Source organism: Nansenia antarctica (assembly GCF_963989245.1).
Source record: "Nansenia antarctica genome assembly, chromosome: 6".
In the NCBI taxonomy this organism is placed as follows: domain Eukaryota; kingdom Metazoa; phylum Chordata; class Actinopteri; order Argentiniformes; family Microstomatidae; genus Nansenia; species Nansenia antarctica.
In genome coordinates this window covers 37,686,510-37,713,646 of record NC_137676.1, presented here as the reverse complement: position 1 = coordinate 37,713,646, position 27,137 = coordinate 37,686,510, and the positions used below count along the sequence as shown (strand labels likewise).

General features: G+C 48.9%; 1 protein-coding gene across 1 annotated transcript; it reads left to right on the top strand.

Annotated features, from left to right (window-relative positions):
- Positions 1-61: 61 nt before the first annotated feature.
- LOC308160492 (PDZ domain-containing protein 4-like) lies at positions 62-27,137 on the top strand (the record flags this gene model as incomplete). Its single annotated transcript, XM_080534405.1, is given in 9 exon segments — positions 62-121; positions 7,428-7,735; positions 8,304-8,394; positions 9,253-9,351; positions 10,022-10,084; positions 11,168-11,269; positions 24,690-24,787; positions 25,038-25,149; positions 25,152-27,137. Coding segments are annotated over 9 exon segments (2,919 nt in total).

The window sequence follows — 27,137 nt, the reverse complement described above, 5'->3', positions numbered from 1 at the left end:
GAGGACATCTTTGTGGCCCCCAGGACAGAGGGGAGAGGAGGAGCGGACTGCCACAGCCACCATGGGGTGCAACATGTGTGTGGTGAATCGGCCGGAGGAGCAGTACCGGGTCATGTTCCAGGTCAGTGTCTCTCTCCACCCTACCCTCCACCACCTGTCCTCCTGTCCTCCACCCTACCCTCCACCACCTGTCCTCCTGTCCTCCACCCTACCCTCCACCACCTGTCCTCCTGTCCTCCACCCTACCCTCCACCACCTGTCCTCCTGTCCTCCACCCTACCCTCCACCACCTGTCCTCCACCCTACCCTCCACCACCTGTCCTCCTGTCCTCCACCCTACCCTCCACCACCTGTCCTCCTGTCCTCCACCTACTGTACTATCTACCTGTCTTACTGTCCTCCACCTACTGTACTATCTACCTGTCTTACTGTCCTCCACCCTACCCTCCACCACCTGTCCTCCTGTCCTCCACCCTACCCTCCACCACCTGTCCTACTGTCCTCCACCCTACTGTACCATCTACCTGTCCTGCTGTCCTCCACCCTACTGTACCATCTACCTGTCTTCCTGTCCTCCACCTACTGTACCATCTACCTGTCTTACTGTCCTCCACCCTACTGTACCATCTACCTGTCTTACTGTCCTCCACCCTACTGTACCATCTACCTGTCTTACTGTCCTCCACCCTACCATCTACCTGTCCTGCTGTCCTCCACCCTACTGTACCATCTACCTGTCTTACTGTCCTCCACCCTACCATCTACCTGTCCTGCTGTCCTCCACCCTACTGTACCATCTACCTGTCCTACTGTCCTCCACCCTACCCTCCACCACCTGTCCTACTGTCCTCCACCCTACCATCTACCTGCCCTACTGCTCTTCCGCTCACCTTTCTCTCCCTCCTGCTCTCCCCCTCCCACCCATGTTCCCTCCTTCCCTCCCTCTCCCCTTCCTGCTTTCCTTCCCTCCTTCTCGACCGCCTGCTCACCCCTCTCCTTCCATAGATCCAGTATACTGTACATTCTTTGGTGTACCCTCTCTACAGTACACTGTGCCTCTGTCACTCCAAGTGTGTGTGCGTGTGTGTGTCTCTCTGTCTACTGTCTGTCAGTCACTACTTGCCTGTGTCTGTCACCACCTGCCTTTCTTGTTCATCCCTTGGGAAACCCCACAGGGGTATAAGACATTTACAATGGAATAGCTCACCTCACTGCCTCTGTGAATGGCATCCCATTCGAGTTTCAATTTTAGGGAGCACCATTTTGCATGTGTGTCAGGAACCAGAGGAGCGATATGGTAACTAGTCCTATTCATGAGCAGCGCAGCACGCTGGTAGAGTAGTCCTGACCCTGGCCTCTCCCTCGGTTCTACATGCATAATGTGGAACGTATAACGAGACGGATTCCATTATTTAGGTCATCGGGTCACACAGGTGAAACCACACAACGTCTGCCTCCGGGTTCTCTCTCTCTCTCTCTCTCTCTCTCTCTCTCTCTCTCTCTCTCTCTCTCTCTCTCTCTCTCTCTCTCTCTCTCTCTCTCTCTCTCTCTCTCTCTCTCTCTCTCTCTCTCTCTCTCTCTCTCTCTCTCTCTCTCTCTCTCTCTCTCTCTCTCTCTCTCTCTCTCTCTCTCTCTCTCTCTCTCTCTCTCTCTCTCTCTCTCTCTCTCTCTCTCTCTCTTCCGCTCTCCCAGACAAAAGCATCGGATTTCAATTGCAAAATAACGACGTCCGATTCCGTCTCTGACGTCGGGGAAAAGGTCACGGTGGGTCAAGACGGTCAGGATCAAAAAGGAGCGCCGTCTGTCACGATCCTGGTCCTCTCGCTCTGGCTAGAATAGAATCTAGAATTCATGAATCTGTGAGTCCGCGTTGACGTCGTCACGCGATCCGTTCCGCTCCGTCGACGTCGCTGCCAGAGGGAGGGGGGACTCTTATCTCTACAACCTGCTCACGTCCTCCTCGTCTGAGCGGGGTCTCACCTCGCCGTGCTGTATCCCTCTCCCTGGTACTTATGTGTCATTACCACCCGCGCCATGTGGGGCTCCTCTCTCAGGAGAGACTCTCCACCTCTCAAAACACCCTAAAGCCCCATTCATTACAGGGCTGTGTGTTGTCATTGATCTGGGCTACTTTGAACAGCGTTGGGGGGGGCGGGCAGGGGGATCTCCATCACCAGATCATAAGGGCCATCACCAGATCATAAGGGCTTGTTTTGTTCTCAACCTCTCTATCATAGCCTAAGGCGACGCACACACACTCACACACACACACACACACACACACACACACACACACACACACACACACACACACACACACACACACACACACACACACACAGATGGTTGATGGTGATCCCCCCAACAACAGTGGTGTCATTGCCACAGTTTTCCCATATGTAATACTAGACTTGTCAGTTCTAGCCTATATGACACAGAGCACTGGGCTTTGAGCGTATGGAAGTATCATCTCACCACCTTGGCAATGAAAGTATGTCACAATCAGTATCTTATGATTTATGGACCTCATAACATAGTAGTTCTATGACCTGGATTGTGGGGTGGATCGAATAAGAGAGGTTAGGCGTTCAGAACAACAACAATTGTAGCCTGGATACAAAATGGAGGACGACTCGATCATGGTTTACAAACCATACATCGATAATAATAATAACTTTATTTGTGTAGCGCCTTTCATACAGACTATGCAGCTTCAAGTGCTTTGACAGTTCAACGCAACCATATAACAATAATAAATAACCCTAACTTAAAATTTAAAAAAGAAGGAAAAAGAGTAGGGAAATAAAAGTACCGGTAGTAGTATATTTTATGCCAGGTTAAAAACATGTTTTTACTTTTTAGGTGTCGTTTAACAATGTCTACTGAGTCCACCTCTTTAAAACCTTTTGGCAGGGAGTTCCACAATTTTGGCACGTAATGGATGAAGCCATTTTCTTTTGGGGAACCCTCGAGACATGAGGGCTCGTGATGGGACATTCCACACAATCCATCGAGCTAGGCCTCTGCCTCACACAGCGGAGGCTGGTGGAGGTAAACATCGGAGGACGGGCTCATTGGAACGCATTCCATTCCATTCCATTCCATTCCACTACCTCTGATATCTTCCGCCACCAGCCTCCGCTGGAACCACCGGTTATGTCCCGTCATTGTGTGTGTATCTCTCAGAATAGCCTATCTATCTCCGTCCTGCTTTCATCGCGTTCTGGCTGCGATTTTCAATAACAAGGAAGGTACTGAATTACTACAGTCAGCTACAAGCACGTTTGATGTAAAGATCAAAATATAAACAGTTGTAGAGACAGATGAATTGTATCAAGACACTGTAGGGGATGCCTACGATCACATCAGTGAGGAGCAAATGCACTGCAAAGTAGAGATACCGCCCCACGCATATAATGTATTTGATCTTCTTTTTAATGAGTAAATGGTTTGGTTGGGGAAATGCCTACAAACGCATCTCTGATGGGGGAATCACATACAAGGAATTCTCCAGGGCTGATATGAAAACGCTGAGGTGAAAAAGGAAAAAGAGCATTTGAATGTAGCGTTAGACTCATCATCCGTTTCGCTCCACACCCCATGTGTCTGTCTCTCTCCTTCTTTCTCTCTTTCTCTCTCTCTCTCTCTCTCTACCTTTATCCTCTCCTTCTCTCCCTCTGTATCTGTCAGATTTGTCTCAATGGGACGCCGTTGCCAAGGCAACTGGGGTCATTAAGCAAGACATATATGCTTTCTCACACCAGCAGAGAGAGAGAGAGAGAGAGGGAGACACACCATAACGAATACACAGCAGTACACACACACACAGACATACACATGCACAAACACACACGCACACGCGCACGCACACACGCACGCACACGCGCGCACACACGCACACACACACACACACACAACCCTTCTCGCAAGCTCAAACACACACAACTGCTGTACGATGCCATGCATCATTACACTTTCAGGACACAAAACATTTGCATACTATACATTTCTGTGGAGTTATGTGCTGAGACATCAACACACATTAACGTTAATGTGCGTTTAGATCAGCCCTCGTCAAATGCACATCTATGCAACACATCAGGCAGCAAGTAGGGGGTGAGGGGGGGGGGTAGAATTTTTCTTGGAAAGCACACAGCTAGAGCTAGAGCCAGCCTTTCTCTGTTAACGCTATAACGGCTACGGTCCAACGGGGAGCCTTCAATCCTTTCACCCTCATCCGCCCTGCAGCATCTCCTCCTAGCCCCCCAGGACACACCTGGCCAGGCACAAACACTTGATCCCCTTCTTTACCATCTTGATCCCTTCTTTATGAGAGGAGAGATGAGAGGAGGGGTTGGGAGGGGAGGGGGAGAGGAGGAGGAGGAGGAGGGGGAGGGGACAGGGGGAGGAGGAGGAGGAGGGGAGGAGAGAGGGGGGAAAGAGGAGATGAGAGGGAAGGAGAGGAGACAGGTGGATCTGAGGCAGAATACACTAGATAATAGATCGTGAACAGCTGTAATGTTTACTCCATTTTCCGCAGAACAAAACCACCTAGTGAATATTTCAGAGGAATGACTGGTATGATGATGAGAGGGAGAGTGTGGTAGCAGTATCAGTACGTGGTACGTGGTTAGTAATCTGACCGTGAATTAGAGCGTTCAGAAGGATGGTTTAGGTTTGAGGTTTGCCTCAAATGCGCAATCTGGAATTGGTACATCCATTGTTGGACTTTTAAATAAATTATAGTATATAGCCATTGATTCTTGAATAATATAAATTATAAATGCCTCTGGAGCTTAGCTCAGCTTTCTTAACCTATCAGAACCCCCCAGAATAAGCTTGTTTTACTCCATTGTCTGTAAACAATGTAATTGTAAGCAGACACTGTGTAGCTTCAAAACATGGTTGAAATGTATCATCATGGCTATCATTTTGATCTCAAGGACGCTCGGTCATTGCATCCATAGCATCTATGAATTTAAGAGTGGTTCCATTTCTCCAGCCCCATCCCTCAGCTGTTTACCAAGAAAAAGTGGAGAGGAGACTGTTTTGTTATCGTTTGAATCCCAGAAAACTGCAAAATTGTCAGGAGGATATGAATATCAGTTAAGACGGGAATCGTGCAGCATCTTGTTTGAATTTTCAATTTCACACTTCAGTTTCCAATACGCATTGACCGAACCCATACAGTAACCTGCAGAATCATCCATCCACACCGTTATCTTCATTAATAGAAAACCAACCGACCATGACAATTCCAATGGAAACGTGAATAGATTTTCACTCTCTTTCTAATCGCAAACAGTAAATATTCGTTCTTTTTGAAGTGATTCACTGGCAGAGTGAGTCATATGTGAGTCAATGTTCTGCTGAAAACAGGCTATGGACATAAAATACAAAATCTATACAGACTACACTGTAAAATACATTAGACCTGTGTCACACAGACTGATCCTAGAAGCTGTGTCTAATATGGGAGAGAGCAGAGGTGAAATAGATGACCGTAGAGACATCAATCATTCTAGGTGTTGATACACATGTAGACTCCTATTTCTCGTTCTTTTTCTAGGTGTAGATACACCTCTCACTAGAACCGTACGATACAGGAGGTGTGTGTGGCCACATCTGGCTGACCAGGCCATTATCAGAACCTGCTAAAGCGTTTGTGTTGATTGACCACCGGTGCATCATTGATATAGACGGTATTCACTGATACGCCAATGTGTGAAGCAATGTAATGCATTTCAATGAGGCTGTGTCGAAAACAAAGGCATAGCGGGGGAGAGAGGAGGAGAACGAGGCAGATGGAGGGAGAGAGAGAGAGAGAGAGAGAGAGAGGGAGAGAGAGAGAGAGGGAGGGAGAGAGAGAGAGAGGGAGAAGGAGAACGAGGCAGATGGAGAGAGAGAGAGAGAGGGCACGCGTGAGAAAGAGAGATAGAGAGGGAGAGATTTTGTTGTGGTTGGCTGCTCAAAGAGAATTTAGAATTTAGAATGCAATTATTGTGCAGGGCCAAATCTCAAGGTTAAGGTTGGTCTCAGAGCCCCGAAAGAGATTCTATAATGGCTGTCGACTGGCATCAAGTTGACAAGAGACAATGAGAGGACAACCTGCTGTACATCTAGAATATAATGACTGGATTAAATTACTTGGATTAAAAATACTACACACACACACACACACACACACACACATATAGAGCGTACACAATCTCATGAATACTTGGATTAAAAACAGTGTGCACACACACACACACACACACACACACACACACACACACCTATAGAGAGTACACACATCTCATGAATAATTGATAGCGCATTCATTTGATTCAAGGTGTTTTTAATCAGTCTGTCTCAGAGGAAAATACAATACATTGTATTTTGCTGGTAGCAGTATGTACTTATGCAATATTGATTGTATATTACGATTTAAACAGAGATTGATGTAGGCTACTGGTCTGGATGTCCCTAGCCATTATGATAATGCAGTCTCTATTGTTGGCTTTCCCACAGTCAATTTGCATTCCCTCTTTCCTCCTTTCCCAGGTTCTTCAAGCATAAGAATAATCATAAATCAATGATTGACATTCCATCTTCTCTTTTCCAACAGAAGGGGTGCATTAACAGCACCCAGCGACCTATTGATGGGAATGGCCACATGAAGGTTGGAGTATACACCGCTTTTAAATCAAAAATCAATCATCATCTTTCGGTCGATATTGAACGGTTTTCAATCAATCGTTTTAGTGGCCCCTGAAGTGCTCCACTCTAACCCTAGGTCATACCTTTACATCGAGGGAGGCTGGTGGAGGTAGAAATCGAAGGGCGGGCTCATTGTAATACGTGTTGTTTTCGCTACCGTTCTACCTCCTCCGGCCTCCCCTGCTTTACCTATGCTTCGTGTTTTGTGCATGCATTCATCATGTTTGCAATGGAAATGTCAGCGTGTCCATGTGTTCCTGTTCCAACAACTTGTTTTCTGTCTGTCTCCCATCACCTTCCCAGTCCTTTAGTGGTACGATAACTACCTTCTCATGGTTTTAATAGGCCTTACCAGAGCTGAGGTTACACCTCACCTATATTTCTGCTGCGCTGCAGTTTCAGACTGCAGATGGACGTAGTTTTAATGGTTTTGGAATAGACAGTACAGTATTTCTCATTTCCTTTGTGCCGGCATCCTTTAAAGGTCATACTCCCTTACTGTACCGAGGACAGTGTGTTGTTGATGCTCTCTCTCTCTCTCTCTCTCTCTCTCTGTCTCTCTCTCTCTCTCTCCTTCCTTCCTTCACTATCAACCCCCGTTCCTTCTCTCTCTCATCCATCCCTACCTGTATCCATCCATCCCTCCCCCTCCCTCCACCCCTCCATCATTCTATCCACTACCCCACCCGCCCCCCCACTCCCCATCCACCAATCTCATTTTCTAGGTCAAAGGAAGGAGGCTGTCCCAGCTCCCTCAGGAGAGGCCGCCAAACTCCCAGGATCCTTTGCTCCTCCAGGTGGTACGTAAAGGTCACCGGCGGAAAGCAGGTGGCACTGTGGGCGGCACGTCTGCGCTGGTGCCAATCGCAGACTGCGTGGACAATGCCACCCAGACGGACATCAGCTTCCAGAACATTCTGCCACCGGGCAGGACGCCTTCCCACCATCCTCCACGCGGTGACGGTTCTCCCCCTCCCCCGCCACCTTCACCCCCCCTGCCTCAACTTCTGGAGCCTTACGTACTGAATGAGTTGTGAGTGAAGCCGAACGACCTCGTTTCAGTTAGTTTACAGGGGAGACAGCTCTGCTTAAGTTATCCTGAAATGTGATAGCAGCTGGTGAAAGGGGGAACAAGTTGGCAACCAATCAAAATGCCAAAACATTGCAATGCAATGCTACCTAGGTAGTAGTGGGGATTACTCATCGAATCCATTGCATTGCAATATTTTGGCTTGACTAGTGAGTGTGTCATTGATTTTCAACAACGTTGAAATTTATTCCCATTTTTCAGAATAAAAGTCTGAACATTTGGTCGATTGCCGACTTGTTCCCGCTTTCACCAGCTGCTGTCACAAATGTCCTAAAAGTAATCCATCCTTTCTTCCTTCTTCTTTCTTTCTTTCATTCCTTCCTTCCTTCCTTCCTTCCCTCCTTCCCTCCTTCCTTCCTTAGAATCACTTCTATTTTTAGACCAATTAGACCAATCCAATCATGTTAGATCAGTGGTTAGCTCAATCGAGGGAGGAAGGAAGGATAACAGGTTATATGTCCTTTCAGTCTTCAGATCCCTCTCATCTCATCGCTTCTCTGTTCCCTTTCAGCTGTACCTTTGAGCACGAGTACAACGACCCCAACGACTACTTTGATATCTCTCACCATGAGGTTGACAGACAAGAGGAGCTGGAGTACGAGGTCTGACTTTCTCTTTACAAATGTGCTGTTAACCACACACACACTCACAGGCGCGCATACACACAAGCACACACACACACACACACACACACACACACACGCACACAGCCTTCACTCTCTCACTCTGTTCTTCTGTGCTATAACACACACCCACACACACCCACGCACACACACACACACACACACACACACACACACACACACACACACAGCCTTCACTCACTCACACACAGCCTTCACTCTCTCAGTCTCTGCTCTTCTGTGCTATAACACACACACACACACACACACACCCACACACACACACACAGCCTTCGCTCTTTCAGTCCCTGTTCTTCTCTGTAGTGTTCACCCCAGCCTTAGAGCCTGTCATTCATACCTTCTCTCTCAATGGAGAAGTCATTACTGCTCAGTGTCAAATGGTAGCCAGTCTTTCACTCCCCAATGACATGAAAGGAAGAGAAAGCCTGGTTCGTTTCTGTGGGTGCAGCAGAATCTCCAAATGTTAGGGGACTAAATGCTAATGTAACGACTTGCCCTAAATGAGCTGTCATCCGTTGAATGGGAAATGACGGTGTTGTGGTACATACAGGGGGAGCGGTTTCACACAGCAGCTATTGCACTGGGTGGTAGTTTGAAGAAAGCTTAATTAAGCTTCATTTTCGCTGAATTTTCCTTTCTGTATTTCAGCAACGTTGAGTTTCCTTTGGACTCTAAGGGGATATAGATGTCACTTTGATACATTTGTGAAGTTTCTATTATTTGAAGGTCTCTCTCTCCCTCTCTCTCTCTCTCTCCCTCTCTTTCTCTCTCTCCCTCTCCCTCTCTCTCTCTCTCTCTCTCTCTCCGTCTGTTCAGGAGGTGGAGTTGTATAAGTCCCGTCAGCAGGACAAGCTGGGCCTGACAGTGTGTTACCGTACCGATGACGAGGAGGACCTGGGCATCTATGTGGGGGAGGTGAGGAGCCAGAGAAGCCTCTGTAGCGGAGGTGGTTAGGAATCACTCTCTCTCTCTCATGATGAGTCTGCGACGAGAAGGCTGTCTTGGTATAGGGGTTTCCGTCTGTGGCGTCCATGCAAGAGGTCCTTGGTTGAAACCCGCCGGTTACACCTCGATAAGATACTAGCCGCTGCAACACCTTGTTTGAATAAGGCCCTAACGATGGATGTTGGAAGTGGATGTTAACTTAACACTAGAACAGCTGTGCCGATTTGACCTACTATTAGAGCCACCTCAGGGGTCAAATGACCATCTTTAAAATTGCAAGCTGCTACTTACACACAAAGACCACTAGTTGGCGTGTCTTGTAAATTAGCCTGCCTCCTACACAGAAAAACTGCAAAATAGCTTTATACTAGCTTATCCTGATGTGAAGGATACTGGGTGGTAGAATGCACATATCTAGGAAAAGTCATGAAAGGAGGGTCCTGAAATTTGATTGAGTGCAAAGATATATATATTTATTTTACTCACATGATCAAATGACCCCACCCATGGCTGTTCTAGTGTTAACGATGTCTTACTCTAATGACCCTAACCCCGAAAACCGACTTCATGTGACACCACAGAGTTGAGGTTTGATCCCGATGTAAATGTGTCGCCTCACGTTCCTCCTCTTCCCTACCAGGTCAATCCCAACAGCATAGCAGCGAAGAACGGCCGTATCCGTGAGGGGGACAGGATAGTGCAGGTACATCCCGTCTGACACACACGTCACGTACAGTACAGTCTGACACACGTCTCCACCGGAGGTAAGCTGGCGGAGGTAGACATCGTAGGACGGGCTCGTTGTAACGCACGGAATGGAATGAGGAATGGTATCCAACAAATCCATGAATGACACAGTGGAGGTAGAAATTGTAATATCAAACGCATTACAGTGAGCCCATCCTCCCCGATTTTTACCCCCCCCCCCCTCCTGTTTCCACCAAGTAGGGCAGACATAGCACCCAGTCCCTGGTAGGTAGCACTGGGCTAGCTCACTGGGTGGTGGAGACTGCCCCAGTGACAGCTGGCCTAAAAATAGAGAAGCAGGAGAAATGACGCAAGTTTTATTCAGCACACAGAAGTGTCGAGACCGCAGTCACACAGGGACATAATAAACCACCCCCTGGAAGCCTCATATTACCATGGTAACAAGGCCATCGATTGAGCCGTCGAGGCCTGTTCTTATGACAATAGAACTGAATGCGAAAGCGAGGAAACGTTGCATCATTTAGGAGGAATTGCTTGTTCCATCAAAGAGGGTATCACATCATCTCAGTTGCGTAATGGTTCAACTAGGCTGTGCCTTCAGGTAGCCATCCATCATTCTTCCCGAATCAAGTGATTTTTGACAGGCGTGTAGCATGTAGGCGAAAGCTGACAAGTCCACACTTGCTGACTGCTCAATTACGTATATAATGTTCAACCGCCTCTGTGTTTAACCAACCCAGGTAGGCTACATGACTCAGTCATCATGATACTGTATATCCCTCTCAACCTATCTCTGTCCCCCTCTCCCGGTCTCCCTCTCCCTGTCTCCCTCTCCTTGTATCCTGTCCCCTCCCTGTCTCCCTCTCTCTGTATCCTGTCTCTCTCTTCCTGTCTCCCTCTTCCTGTCTCCCTCTCTCTGTCTCCCCCTCCCTGTCTCGCCCTCCCTGTCTCGCCCTCCCTGTCTCACTCCCTGTCTCTCTCCCTGTCTCACTTGTCCCTCTCCCTGTCTCTCTTGTCCCTCTCTCTGTCTCCCTCTCTCTCCCTGTCTGACTTGTCTCTCTCCCTGTCTCACTATCAGATCAATGGAGTGGACATCCAGAACAGGGAGGAGGCCGTGGCCATCCTGACCAGAGAGGACAGCATCAACTTCTCTCTGCTGCTGGCCCGCCCTGAGATAGAGGTGACCACCAACACCCTGCTACACCCAATACACTGTTCACTGCTGCTGGCCCTCCCTGAGATAGAGGTGACCACCAACACCCTGCTACACCCAATACACTTCTCTCTGCTGCTGGCCCTCCCTGAGATCGAGGTGACCACCAACACCTTGCTACAACATACACACTGTTCTACAGCACAACCAATGTACTACTACAGTTTTACATGAGAACAGATATAGCACATACAGTTGACATGTGTCCATATAGCACATTATAAGACTTGTTATGAGGATATGACTGCACTGATGACTGCACTGATGACTGATGTCTTACATCAACTCATCATAATCCTGAACTCTTTTCTCATTATTATTTTATTTTATTATTATTTTTCTTCAGTTGAACAACACAAGTCTTCTAGACAGATATTATGATAACATTGTATGGCATCATTAAGTTATAAAGTGTTACATATAATGGTATAAAGTATACAGTATGTGCCTGCCTCATAGAATGTGTTAACACACTCTACTACAAACTCATTTTCTAGTGTATGTCTACATTAGACCAGATACTGAGGGATACACAGAGAGAAATCCATTTAAATAGAATGGTATATGAGATATACAGTATATACAGTATAGAATGAGAAATGTTTTATCACTATGGGTAGAACTCATATAAAACACTCTTTAACTATTGATGCTTTCACATGTGTGCAGACTACAGGCGGTTGAAAGATAGGCTGTTGAAAGATACCGGGTGTTTTACCCTATTGAAAATATACACACATACCAAAACCCACAGACAGTCAGTCACTCTATCTTACACCCACACATCCATTTCACCCCCCCCCCCGACACACACACACACACACACACACACACACGGTTGATAAATCTCTCACTGTGACAACACATCCCAAAGCGATTGCATAGATCTGCTGACTGCAGGAGAAGACAGTCTGCATATTTTTACACGTCAAGGCTACGAATGTGTGATCACTCACTGAAACAGCATTGAAGAAACCACTGGTAGATTTCCTTAACAAAGAGAGAAAAATATATATTTTATTGTACTACCAAGTAACAGAAAAAAGAAAGAAAGAAAGAGAGACACAGAGATAGAGGGATAGAGGGGGGGGGGGGGGGGGGTGGCTGGGTAAAGAGAGAGCATGACATTTTTAAAAGAGACAGGTGAAGGGGATGATATAGGGAGGGAGGGAGGGAGGGAGGGAGGGAGGGAGGGAGGGAGGGAGGGAGGAAGGGAGGGAGGGGAGTTTATGGGGAATAGAGAAGGGGAGGTTTATCCTCAATGTCCCATTTTGTTACCTCAAGGTCACTGCTTTGTATTTACACACAAACAGACACAGACACAGACACACACACACACAAACCCATAAAACACAGACACACACACACACACACACACACACACACACACACACAGACACACAGACACACACACACACACACACACACACCCACACACACACAGACACAGAGACACACGCACGCACGCACTCATGCACACACCCATAAACACACACACACACACACACACACACACACACACACACACACAGACACACATACACACACACACACACACACACAGACACACATACACACACACACACAGACACAGAGACACACGCACACACTCATGCACACACCCATAAACACACACACACACACACACACACACACACACACAAACACAAACCCATAAAACAAACACACACACACACACACACACACAGACACACACCTTTCCATTATAGCCAGATACATAGCCTTAGATTATATGAATACTAATACTAATACTACTTCACCCACTATACACAATCCAACCCTCGTCTCCAGTACCATGTGGACAGAGTGGCTGTATAAGAGATGTTTCTCTACATATACAGCGTTGTATCAGACGCTGTCTCCCTATTACAGCAGGTGTCCCTTCCTCTAAACACAGGATAGATTTATAGCAGGGACAGAGGGGCAGAGAGGTAAGGGACACACATAACAAGAGGGGGAGTGGAGAACAATGAGAGAGAAGGAGAGGGAGTGAAAGAACAATGATGAGATTTAGAGCTTACTCAATTATCAGGGGAGGGGGGGGGGGGGTGACAGGAATGAAGAGGGAGGTTAACATCCTTACAAAGATGGGCTATAATCAATGTTCTTCTCTTTGTAACTGTCTCTGAGAAACAGTTCAGTTAGCCTATCTTGCTAGCTTGCTAAATCAGAGTCACTCCTGATATCCATAGTACTAGAATATTGACAGAGCCGAATGAAATCCATTCCAGAATATCAGTTTCACATGGAACAACTGTATGGCTAGATGTTGTCCTCAATTCCAAAGTAAGTAGCCTTGAGACCCGATGGTTCTTGAGCCTAATGGCCCATAGGTCCAGGAGCCTATCTCCTGTTTCAGTAGCGTGAGGCAGCTTGATGTACAAGTACACCCCCTGGACGTGGCGCTGGTACGTCTGTGTTTCTGTGTTTTCTGTTTTTCCCATATTGTCAGCGTCTTTGAGCCTCAGAAAAGCGCTATATAAATACAATGAATTATTATTATTATTATTATTATTATTATTATGTCGTAGGGTCTTACCCCCAATCCAACCCTTAATGCTGAGTGCCCAGCTGGGAGGCATCGGGTACCGTTTTTTATAGTTAAGGATCCAACTCCCAACCTCCCAATCTCAGGGCGGACACTATAACCGCAAGGCCAGTGAGCTGGTCCACTCCAAAGCCACTGGACAATATGGCATCAGATCGCTTTGATGTAACATGTTGCTGTTTTAGAAGGCTGCTGATTCAAACACACATCCTCTACATATTATGTTTGCATAACTCAAATGTTCAATGGAAACAGTTAAATGCTTGTAGATTTGTGACAGGGACTGATTAAAAAGTGCAAGTCTGGCAACGTAATGTTTCAGTTTTTTTCCAGATTATGAAAGGATTGATTGATTGATTGATTGAAAACTTTATTAGAAGATTTGCAGAAGTAGGTATATGAAAGTACATATTACATACAAGGTCAACTAACAGGATAAAAACCCAAGAAAGCCACTGGCTTATTTCAATTGGGGTCCTTGATACTCAATTCATCGTTACATGTAAGACAGACAAAAAACTAGTACTATCTACAAGATAATACAGACAAATAACTAGTACTATCTACAAGATAAACATACATCCAACATGGGAAGAACAATACAACAAAACATTAGGTATGTACAGCGGGTAGGACAGGTGGGGACATACACCACAGGTGGGGGCGGGGGACAAAACACAAAGTATGTACAGTGGGTAGTTCGGGCAGGGGGACAGACATATAATATGTACAATGGGTAGTTCGGGCGGGGGACAAAACAACAAGTATGTACAGTGTGTGGTCATGGTGGGGGGGTACAAAAACACCAGTAGATTTAGGCGGGGGGGGGGGGGGGGGGGCGACATAATAACATTGCGTTTGCTCAGAGTGTAGACCAGGTAGGGGGGTGGGACAAAACAACTAGTATGTGCAGAGGGTATTTCAGGTGGGGGGGGGGGGGGGGGGGGGGGGGTGTGGGAGACGTAACAACAAAACAACAAGAATATATAGAGGGTAGCCCAGGTGGGGGTGTAGTCTTTTAATTAGATTTTTGATTTAGAGGGTCCAGTTACGGATTGCAGCCTCCTGTAAATGTTTTTTGAGAGTGGTTTTGAAGGTGGGCAGTGTTTTGCACTCCTTTAAGATTATAGGAAGGGCGTTCCACATTTTTACTGCATAGTTTGCAAACGAGTTTAACCCCTTGTTTGTGGTGCAACGCGGTTGAACGTGGTTCGTGGAGCTTCCTCTGGTATTGTATGTGTGGACGTTGTTCACTTTTTGGAAGTATGTTGACAGGTACTTGGGTGTCTTTGTGGTGTAGCGTATCTTGAAGACCAGGCCCAGTGCAAGCTGCTGCACTCTGTCAACTACTCGTAGCCAATCAAGGCTCAAATAATGAGCAGCGGTTAGATGTGTCCTAGGGTTGAGGCCTAGCAGAAGCCTAACCAGTTTATTTTGGGCTGTCTGGAGTCTTGTTTTTAGGGCCTTTGTGGTTCTATAGTACCATGATGTTACGGCATAGTCGAAGTGACATTGAATGAGAGCTCCTGATAGGGTCCTCAGTGTGTTTTTACTGAGGATATCCTGTACAAGAATCTAGGACACTGTAGGAGATTGTAAGCTTTCAAATGATGTGTCATACATTGAAATCTGAAACAAGTTGAAGAAGCCATGTATATTTGAATGTTGATAACCTCTAAATCACAAAGCCGAGATATCCGGCCTCAAAGTATTTTCTGCCTTTTTTCACACGTAGGTAATGGGTGGGAACAATAGCTGGTCCACCCCAACCACTTCCTCAAGACAACCACTCCCTCAAGACAACCACTCCCCCTTTACACTACCTGTCATCTGTTAGTGGGGTTGTCAGCTAACCCTCAGGAAACAAACTTGCAGGGCTGACATGTTTAAATTGCTAAATAATAATAATAATAATAATAATAATAATAATAATAATAATAGTTCAAGATTCATGATTTTGTATTGCCATGTGTGCCAAAAGTTTATTACATCCCATTATACAAGTAAAAGAGAGTAAAATTCTTATGGCTTCAGTTTCAGTCGATATTGCAGCAGCAAGAGAAAACAAAATGGAAATGGAAAAAAAAGGCAAGATACAATTGAGCAATGGACTTGCTCAGGAGGAAAAAATCTGAGGTCCAGCCCCTGCTCATCGACGTAGGGAGCGTGGAGAGAGTCTCAACCCTCCGATTCCTGGGGGTGCACATACAGGATGACCTGTCCTGGAAGAACAACACAGCAGCCATCATCAAGAAGGCACAACAGCGGCTCTTCTTCCTGAGAGTCCTCAGGAAAGACCACATCGGACAGGAGATGCTGGTGGCCTTCTACCGCTGCGCAGTGGAGAGCATCCTCACCTACTGCATCTGCAACTGGTTCTCCAGCTGCACAGCCGCAGAGAGGAATGCGCTACAGAGAGTCGTGAGAACGGCCCAGAAGATCACCGGCGCCCCCCTCCCCTCTCTGGAAGAGCTGTACAACACACGCTGCCTCAGGAAGGCCTCCATGATCTCCAGAGACCCATCCCACCCTGGGTACGAACACTTTGCTCGGCTGCCCTCGAACAGGCGGTTCAGGACCATGTTCGCAAGGACAAACAGACTGAAGCTCAGCTTCTACCCCAGGGCCATTCAGGCCCTGAACACAGCAAAGACCTAGGTTCTGGGCCCTGGACAGTCTGGACGGATTGATGGCAGCTGCTGGATTGAAATCAGGTGTAGTGCTGAGGCACAAATGTGTACATTTCAAGCCTGCAAACTGCGACACTTTAAATGAATGTGCAATAACACTATGTGCAATATGACAACCCTAGGGTACATAAGGTTGCAGAGAATAGGAAATGTTAGAATAGGTATAGCATAGCATAGAGTACAGCACAGTGTTTTATTTGCATTTCGTTGAGATTTTAGATTAGATTCCAACGAGTGGAGGTCGTAGGTCACAACGAGAAAACGCTGGTGATGTGGTACCCCATGCAGCTCGCCGCAGATATCAAGTTGCAGGTGCTCCCAGGGTTGATACGGCCAGTCCAACGGCTGCATGGGCGGGGGTGGAGCTGGAGCCCTGGTCTTACCACTAAGGAGACAGGCAGTGCAGTCCTTGACCAGGGTTTCGAGTTCCCTGTCGATGCCTGGCCACCACACAACATCACGACAGCACTGTTTGAGCCTGACTATGCCCAGGTGACCCTCGTGCGCCATAGCAAGGATACGCGCCCGAAGGACACCTGGGACCACAGTGCAGAACCCGCGAGCGACACAGGTGTCATTCCAAACCGACAACTCCTCCCTGATCCTGGAGTAAGTGAGTAGCTCATCAGGTACTCTTGCCGGCCACCCCTGCGTGATGTAGGTCGAGAGTGTAGAGAGGATGGGGTCATCGGCTGAGGCATCCCGGAGCTCTTTCAGCGACACCGTCTCCTGAAGGGGTGTGTGGAGGAGCTGGACGAGGTCATGCTCAGCCTGGTCCCGTCCGGGGGTCAAGGTTGGGGCTGTAGGTGGGCTGGGGATTGAGCGTGATAGCAAGTCGGCTACCACGTTGTCTCGTCCTGGCGTGAACTGTAGCCGATAGTTGTACTGCTGCAGGCGGTCGGCCCAGCGGTGGAGGCGGAGTGGCTTGTGACCGGTGCCAGACGTGGCCAGGAGGGTGATGAGGGCCTGGTGGTCTGTCCTCAGTGTGAATAGACGTCCATAGAGGTACATGTGCCAGCGCTCACATGCCCAGAGGCATGCTAGGGCCTCCCGCTCCCCCACCGAGTACTTCTGTTCCGTGGGGCTGAGAGCACGGGAGGCGAAGGTGATCGGTCTCTCCACCCCCCCTTGCAGCTGGGACATCACAGCACCAATGGCTGTGGCAGAGGCGTCGCACGTGACAAGAGTGGGGCTGGCCAGGTCGAAATACGCCAGGACCGGTGGCGAGGTGAGTTGGGACGTCAGGAGGCGTACGGCGTCTGAGCAGGCAGACGTCCAGAGCCAGGGCTCGTCATGCTTCAGCAGCTTCCGCAGTGGTGTGGTTGTGGCCGAGTACTGTGGCAGGAAACGGAGGTAGTACGCAGTCATGCCTAGGAAGGAGGCCACCTGAGCGGCTGTGGTGGGCTCCGGGACATGATGGATGGCCTCGGTGTTCGAGTGCAGCGGGTACGTGCCATCAGCTGAGAGACGGAACCCCACGAAGTCAATGGCTGAGGCGGCGAAGACACACTTCTCTGAGTGTGAGGTGATGCTTGGCCAATGCACTGAACACACTGTGGAGACGCTCTTCGTGGCTCTCGGCGGTGGCCCCGTGAACCACGATGTCATCAAGATAGATGGCCACACCTGGGATCCCAGCGAAGATGGAGGCCATGATCTTTTGGAAGCAGCTGGGGGCGGAGCTTAAGCCAAAAGCCATGCGTTTGTAGCGGAAAATCCCTCTGTGAGTGATGAACGCTGTGAGGTTGCGGCTCTCGGGGTGTAGTGGCACTTGGAGGTAACCCTGACGGAGGTCCAGTTTAGAGAACACGCTGGACCCGTAGAACTGGGCGGTAAGCTCCTCTATCGTTGGCAGGGGGTATTTGTCAGGGATGATGGCCTTGTTTACCGCTCTCAGATCCACGCAGATGCGCAGCCCCCCAGACTTCTTCTTCGCCACCACCAGGTTGGAGATCCAAGGCGATGCATTCACCTGCTCAATGATGTCGCTATCGAGCATGCTCTGTAGTTGAGAGGAGATGTCATCGCGGAGAGCCAGGGGGGAGCGGCGGAGGGGCTGTATAACAGGCATCACTGTAGGATCTAACAGAGGCTGGTGGGCAAAAGTGTCGAGGCAGCCCACACCGCTGAACAGCGCAGGCCACTGTTGCTGCCAGGGGATGGAAACGGTGTGAATCTCTGAGCCAGCTGTGTCTAGCAGGGTGAAACCGAGGGCGTTGAACAGGTCGAGGCCTAGCAGGTTGGTCCCGTGGCGTGCAACATTGAACCTGAAGGCCGGCAGTGTCCTCTCCCCGTACTTCACAGGCAGCTGAAAAGAGCCCACAATGTCAATCTCAGAGTTGGCATAGCCACGCAGGGTGGTGGAGGGCAACCCCAGGGGCACATGGGAGAAAAATTGTGTATAGGTCGTCAAGTTCAGAAGGGACACTGTGGCTCCAGTGTCTAGGAGGAGCGGCAGAGTGACATCACCAACCATCAACGAGCATGTTTTGAATGGCGCTCGTCCTGAGCTGACATTATGGATGACTGTGGTAGGTGACTGGGAAGCTCTAACTGGGGCAGACCTACAGACCTTGTGAAAATGGTTTAGTTTCCCGCAGTTGGAGCAGGTTTTACCACGGGCCGGGCATGTCTGAGCTCTTGAATTATGTGCAGAAGAGCCACAATTCCCACACGGCTGGTGTGGCTGGTCGCGTGACCGAGAGGCCAGTAAAATGCTCTCCCCGCCGCTGGCTGCACTCACGTGGAGGAGGGGCACCTGTAGGCTGTGCGCGCCCGCTGCCGGTGAGCTGGGAGAGGCTGAAAAACTAACTGCATATTCCAAGGCTGTTTCAACCTGGACCGCTATGTTCAGAGCTGCTGCTAATGTAAGTTCATCATTTTCCAGTAACAGTTTTTCCCTAATCTTGTCACAGTTCGTTGATGAGTTGGTCTCTTATCATTTCGTTCTGTAATGTCCCGAACTTGCATAAGCTCGCCAAACCCCGCAGATCAGCCACGTACTGTGTCACTGTCTCACCTGTACGTTAGTGTCTTCGTCTGAATATCACGCGGCGGAGAAGAGCGCTTTGTGGAGGGGCGAAGTGTTGCTTCAATAGTTCCACAGCGTCTGTGTATTTCGCCGCGGTGCAGAGAGTTCCGAACACGCGCTGATCCTCCGCTCCTAAGCAGTATCGCAGCAGCGCACATTTCCTCTTGTCGGATATGTCCTCCAAGCCGGCAGCTAGGATATATGTCTCGAAAGAGGAAATCCAGCGGTTCCACGGAATCGGTGGTTCTGCCGGGACTGCTAGGAAAGGAGAGGGTGGTGGCAGAGAACAATCAGCCATCCTCGTCGCCAATGTTATGTTCAATAACGGAGACTGAAACTCAGAGCTCAAGTCGGAGCTTACTCCATTTATTCAACAACGTGTTAACCACATAACGTAAGTCGTCATAACACAAAACAGAACACGGCACTGTAGTGAAGTCCAAACTGTCGTAAAAGTCCAGACGTAACAGTTCCGAAATCCGATGTGACAGGAACGCTGGAGAAACAGCCGCTGTCCACTGCAACATATCCTTGATGAGTCTCCCGCTCACTGCCCTCTATCAAAAATGGCACATCCATCGATAATCTTTTATTTATTTTTTTCCAAGTATTTTTATTCAAAAGTTACACAATACAATATGATTAAACATGTTGATTTTTTTTATTTTTTTTTACACATTTCTGCCCACCCCCCCACCCCCCCACCCAACCCCAAACATTTCCTGCAGGGCCCTAAAGTTACATTGGCATAGTAATAACATTAAAAAAGGAAAAAGAAAATAAATATTCACACTGGACAATAATAATGTTGTTGTATCACAGCTGCAACCTGGTAACTACCAAGACAGTACATATAGGATCTACAGAGACAGAGACAGGTCATCGCAACATTACATGGACCGACACTAGAGAGGTGACATGTCAGAAGCCTGCATCCCTCAGGTTGGAACTTCAGGGAGAGTCTTAAGACCATCAAAATATGCCAACACAGAGCCCCATGTAGAATAACATTTGCTTGTGGAACCTCTAATTGTGTATTTAATTTTTTCTAATTTAAGATATAACATTAGGTCTCTCAGCCATGCTGAGACTGTGGGCGGTTTCGGTGATTTCCAATCAAGCAGTATTCTCCTCCGAGCCAATAGGGAAGCAAAAGACACGCTATTATTTTGGATGTTAGTCAGTCGGTCGCTCTCTGAAACCCCGAAGATGGCAGTCAAGGCATTCGGTCGTACATCAATACCCAGTGCCTCGGACATAATTTTAAAGAAATTTGACCAATATCCAGTCAGTTGAGGACAGGTCCAAAACATATTATGGGTAAGGTCTGCTGGGGCATTGTGACACCGATCACAAATGTCGTTAAGCTCAGGGAATATTTTGGATAGTCTGTGTTTACTGAAATGGACACGATGAAGAACTTTAAATTGTATAAGTCCAAGTCGGGCACAAGAGGTGCTCCTATTCACTCTGTCTAATGCATTGTTCCATGTTTCATCCGCTATTTGTTGACCAAGTTCTTCCTCCCAGCTTGTTCTAATCTTATGAATTGACTCTCCTTTAAGGGACATTATGATGTCGTAGAGTCTCGATATATGACCTTTTTGACTGGTGGGAGTATCGAGGATTGTGTCAAGTACAGATAATGGAGGCATGTTAGGGAAGGACGGGCATTGACTTTGGATGAAATGACGGATCTGGAAATAGCGAAAGAGGTTCGAGTTAGGTAGATGGAATTTATTTGAGAGGTCACGAAAGTTTGCAAATATGCCATCTATGTATAGGTCTCCAAATTTTACAAGGCCCACCTGTCTCCAAAGAGAAAAAGTTACATCTTGCTTTGCTGGAATAAAGAGGTGGTTGTGACATATTGGACTCTGGATTGAAAAGCTTTGAAGTTTGAAATGTGCTCTAAACTGGGACCATATTCGGAGAGTAGAGACAACAACTGCACTGTTGGTGTATTTAGAGGGAGATAATGGCATCTTAGATGTGACCAGGGCGTGAAGAGAGGACGAGGAACAAGACTTTGCCTCCATCAGGCACCAGCCCGCATCTGAAGAGTGAGTCCAGTGGACGACTTTCTGTATGTTAGCGGCCCAATAATAGAAAAGAAGGTTTGGAAGGGCTAGGCCGCCCACCTGTCTATGCCTTTGAAGTATTTCTTTGCGGACCCTCTGAGATTTACCACCCCAAATAAAAGATGATATAAGCCTGTCTATAGAATTAAAGAAGGATTTTGGAAGAAACACGGGTAGACATTGGAATAAATATAAGAATCTGGGTAGGGCATTCATTTTGACCGAATTTACTCTGCCTGCCAAGGACAAGTGGAGAGCATCCCATCTCTGAAGGTCAGATTTAAGTTTGTTTACGAGAGGTTCGAAATTATGTTTGTAGAGGCCTGTGAAGTCACGGGTAATATTAACTAAGTATTAAGTATTTAAAACCAACTTTGGATGTTTGAAAGGGCAAGCTACTCTGGGGGATCTGAAGCGCCAAGGCGTTTAACAGGAAGCATTCGCTTTTAGAGAAGTTCAGCTTATATCCAGAGAAGAAGCCAAAACTGGAGAGTAGCTTCGTGATGTCAGGCATACATGACACAGGGTCGGACACATATAATAACAGGTCATCCGCATATAAAGATAGCTTGTGTTCCGAACCCCATCTCTGTATCCCATGCATAAAGGCTGCAGATTTGAGTGCTATTGAGAGGGGTTCAAGTGCCAAGACAAACAACAAAGGGCTCAACGGACAACCTTGCCGTGTTCCCCTTGACAAGGGAAAGTACTGAGAGCGGGTCCCATTTGTGACCACCGATGCCCTAGGGGAGGAGTAAAGCAACTTAATCCAGGAGATATATTTGGGCCCAAAACCAAATCTTTGTAAAACTTCAAACAGATATGTCCACTCGACCCTGTCGAATGCCTTCTCAGCATCCAGTGAAACAACTACTTCTGGTATAGTATCAGACGCAGGGGAGTGTATCACGCCTAAGAGACGACGAATATTCGAATAGGAGTGGCGGCCTTTGATAAAACCAGATTGGTCTGTCGATATTATATCAGGTAGGATGGGGTCTAATCGGGTAGCCAGAGCCTTCGCTAGTATCTTGGCATCCACATTCAAAAGTGAGATAGGCCTGTAGGAACCACAGTTAGAAGCAACCTTTCCTGGTTTAAGCAGAAGTGTAATAGATGCCTCTGTAAGTGTTTGTGGTAAGGTTCCTCTGTCCATGGAGTCCTTAAACATGTCTAGAAGCAAAGGGGCCAATTTAGTGGTGAATTTTTTGTAGAATTCGATTGGATAGCCATCCGGGCCTGGAGCTTTCCCACTCTGCATTCCCCTAATTGATTCAATTATTTCCTGCATTTCCACGGGTCTATCTGAAATTTCTTTTTGAGAGCGATTCATTTGGGGAATATTTAATTTATCAAAAAACTTTAGCATAGGTGAACTGTCAGAAGGTGTTTCAGAGGTATATAACTTTGAGTGAAAAGTTTTGAAAGTGTCATTAATTGCAGTTGGATTAACTATGTGTTCGTTTGAAGTATTTATAATCTCTGATATAAATTGAGTGGCAGACCTGCATTTGAGTTGATGAGCCAGAAGTCGTCCTGCCTTTTCTCCATGTTCGAATACTAAATCTCGTGAACGAAGTAATAGTCTCTCAGCCTGATCAGTAGAAGACAGATTATACTGTGTTTGAAGACCCAATCTTTCTTTGTATATCTCTGGTGAAGGGGATATAGAATATTGTCTGTCCAGTTCAGATATGGAGTTCAGGAGGTTAATCTGTTCATTTTGTTTTGCCTTCTTTAACTGGGCCGAGTATGCTATGATCTCACCTCTAATGACAGCTTTGAAAATAGATATGATGTATGTCCATCGATAATCTTACATAATAACAACTGCTCGGATTGGGTATAATAACAACTATAGCGTCATATACCACCAAGGGGGGGGGGGGGGGGGGGAGAATTCGCGCCTATCATGCACATATCAACCTAACTTTAGATCGATAACTTTACATTAAATATGTCTACCATCATCCGCTGTCAAACACCACAGGTAATCATTTATTTCTAAATAAACATGATTGTACATCTCTGAAATGTGAATCCCGTACCGATGTATTTCTATGGGGAAGGCTGTGCTTGGCGCTTCCATTGAACTGACGTCGGGGCAGAGCAACACGGTGACTGTCACCCTGTGACAAACGCGCAGATATGAGTGCTCTGGTGTCCTGCTGGCTCCGGTGTCCTGCCCTCTGTCCCGAGCGCGCTGGACTGTGGAACTTTCTATGTTACTGTAAGCATAGACACAGCATCAGACATGGAAATAATATGTCATATGCGCGACTGACGTCCACAAATCAGCCTGTAACGTTAGACACAGCACCTCGACATAAAAGCGTTTTTTTTTGTTATGCTTGTTATAAAGAAAAGGTCTATAATGCATTGTAATGACATTAAAGATAATAAGTTTAAATAAATAATAATTTTTCAAATCTTTATTAATAAGTAATTACAGAAAAAGTAAATGACATGTCCGCATTGAATAGAGCAACATAACATTTCTGTAGATGATTCGCAATGCATGCTGAAATCAAGCCATATGGCTTCTAAGCTAATCTGGTCCTGAAATCGCTCCAAACAAAGCCGTGGATAGCCCTCCCCCTTACCCCTAGCCCTCGATGAAATATGAATTGGGACACCCCTACCCTAAACGTGAACGCGCAAAACGAAGCCATAGGGGTGAATTGGGATTGGCCCCAAGTCTAACTTCAGAGAAGGCTTACACAAACCGCAAGAAGCCATTGCTTTTGACTGTCAAGAGTGTGTCTCCACCTAGTGTCTTGTTTCTGAATCTACTGAATCTACTCTATGACATATTCCTGATACTAGCTCAATCACTCATCTTTCTCTCTCTCTCTATCTCTCTCTCTCTCTATTTCCCCCTCTCTCTCTCTTTCTCTCCTACATGATTAACTTGCCAATATATCGTGGTCATCAATAACAACATTGAAATATTCAATGCCCATGACCCACCATGACCTATTATGCCCCCCCCCCCCCCTCTCCCCTGCCCCCCCAGACTGAGAACCAGGGGGACCCAGAGGAGCTGGACGTGGAGCTTCCTATGGAGATGAGTGTGGAGGGCTTCCACACCTCCCACCTGCCCAGCCTCTGCAGGTGGGCTACAGCTCTATCAGTCCTTCTATTAATAACATGCATCACAATCTGCTTTCTTTATTTGTTTGTCTGTTTGTTGGACTTACATCATATCTATTTTCAAATCTCTGGTTGACAGGATTTATTTGTATTGTTTTCAATTGTACAGTCCATTTGAATTGCATTTTTGGAATGATATATGTGCTAAATGCTGTACACATAATAACGTTTATTATCAATACTACTCATTCATTCTTACAGGCTGAGGAAGAGGGGCCTACCTGGCCCTGGAGTCTCAGGAGGGGAAGAGGGAGGAGGGGGTGAGGAGGAGGCAGGTGGGGACAGACAGGAGCCCTGGTCACCCAACAAGGAGCGAGACCCCCGCATCCTCGGCATGGCCCCCCTCAGCAACAGCCAGGAGCTGGACAGCGGTGTGGGCCGCACGGACGAGAGCACCCGCAACGAGGAGTCCTCGGAGCACGACCTCCTGGGGGATGAGCACACCAGCGCCCCCAACACCAACACCACCAACACCCCCGGCAGCATGCGCAAGTTCCGCCCCGGACGCAGCCCCGGAGCCCCTCCCCGAGGGGACACCCCGCCCCTCCTCCACCTCCGGGAGATCCACCTCAGCACCGACTCCCTCCCCGGCCTGGACGGTGGCAGCGGCGGAGGAGGAGGAGGAGGAGGGGGGGCGTCCCCCCTGATCATGATGATGATGCCGGGCCTGACCGAGGAAGAGTGCGAGCGGTACCGGGAGCTGCTGGAGATCAGGTGTCAGTACGAGAGGAACGGGAACGCAGGAGGAGCGGGAGGAGGAGGAGGGGGAGGTGAGGAGGAGGAGGGGGAGGGGGAGGCAGAGGGGGAGGGCAAGGCTCCTCTGGACTCCAACTGCAACGAGAGCCTGACCCAGCACGAGATGGCCCTGCTGGAGGAGGAACTGCGCCACCTGGAGTTCAAGTGTCGTAACATCCTGCGGGCCCAGAAGATGCAGCAGCTCAGGGAGCGCTGTCTGAAAGCCTGGCTCCTGGAGGAGGAGGCTGCGGCCAGCCGCGGGTCCCCCCCTCCCGCCCCCTCCTCCTCCGGACCCCCGCCGGATGCGGACGAACCCCCCCACCACGAGTTGTCCGACATTAACGAGGTACCGGAGAGGGAGAGGTCGGACAAGGACAGCACCAGCGCGTACAACACCGGGGGGGAGAGCTGCAGGAGCACGCCCCTGGTCAGCACGGAGCAGTTCCCCCCTCTGTCCATCCAGGAGGAGGGGGACTCCAGCGCCTCGGCCACCCTGCGCCCCCACACCCCCAGCAGGCACAGGGACCGGGCCGGGCGCGCTGGAGGGGCGGGGGAGAGGGGACACGCCTCCTTCTCCCCCAACAGCTATAAGAAGTTCCAGACGGCCAACGCCAGCACCAGCCCCGCCCCCCCGCCCAAGTTCCGGTCTCTGACCCGGGATGGCGCGGCATCGCGCAGGGGGGTGGCGGAGGGCGGCACGATGACCAGACGCTCCCCCAAGACCAATGGCGGCGCCCACGACAGGGCTGGAGGGGGAGGACGCAGCGCCGAATCCAGCCCATACTTCACCCGCCGTCATCACGGCAACAGGCCCTTGGAGCGCTACCAGAGCTGCATGCAGCTGCAGTCGGAGGTCGTGATCGACTCCCTGGACGACCGGGACCGAGAGAGGATCCTGGAGGAGGAGAGGGGGGCGGCGGCGGGCAGCAGCGGGCCCTCCAGCCCCAGGAGCATCAACAGCGCCCCCGCAGGCTCGGAGGCCCACCACCAGCACCAGCACCACCACCACCACCACCCGAGCCCCTCGCGCCTCCCGCCCCTGTCCCTCAACCTGGGCCCCGCCTCGCCCCGCATGGAGTGGAAGGTGAAGATCCGCAGCGACGGCACGCGCTATGTGGCCAAGCGGCCCGTCAGGGACCGCCTCCTCAAGGCGCGCGCCATCAAGATCCGCGAGGAGCGCAGCGGCATGACCACGGACGACGACGCCGTCAGCGAGATGAAGATGGGCCGCTACTGGAGCAAGGAGGAGCGCAAGCAGCAGCTGCTGCGCGCCAGGGAGCAGCGGAGGCGCCGCGAGTTCATGATGCAGAGTCGCCTGGACTACCTGAGGGGCGGGGGAGGGGAGACCCAGGGGGAGGGCTCCGACACGGCCGAGGGGAAGACGGGGGGTGGGGGCCCCCAGGGGGAGCACAGCAGCAACAGCATCCTGGCGCTCAGCCAGAGGAAGGTCATGAAGAAGAGGAACCGGAGGATCCTGGACAACTGGATCACCATCCAGGAGCTGCTGTCTCACGGCTCGCGCTCCCCCGACGGGAAGAAGGTGTACAACCCTCTGTTGTCTGTCACCACGGTGTAG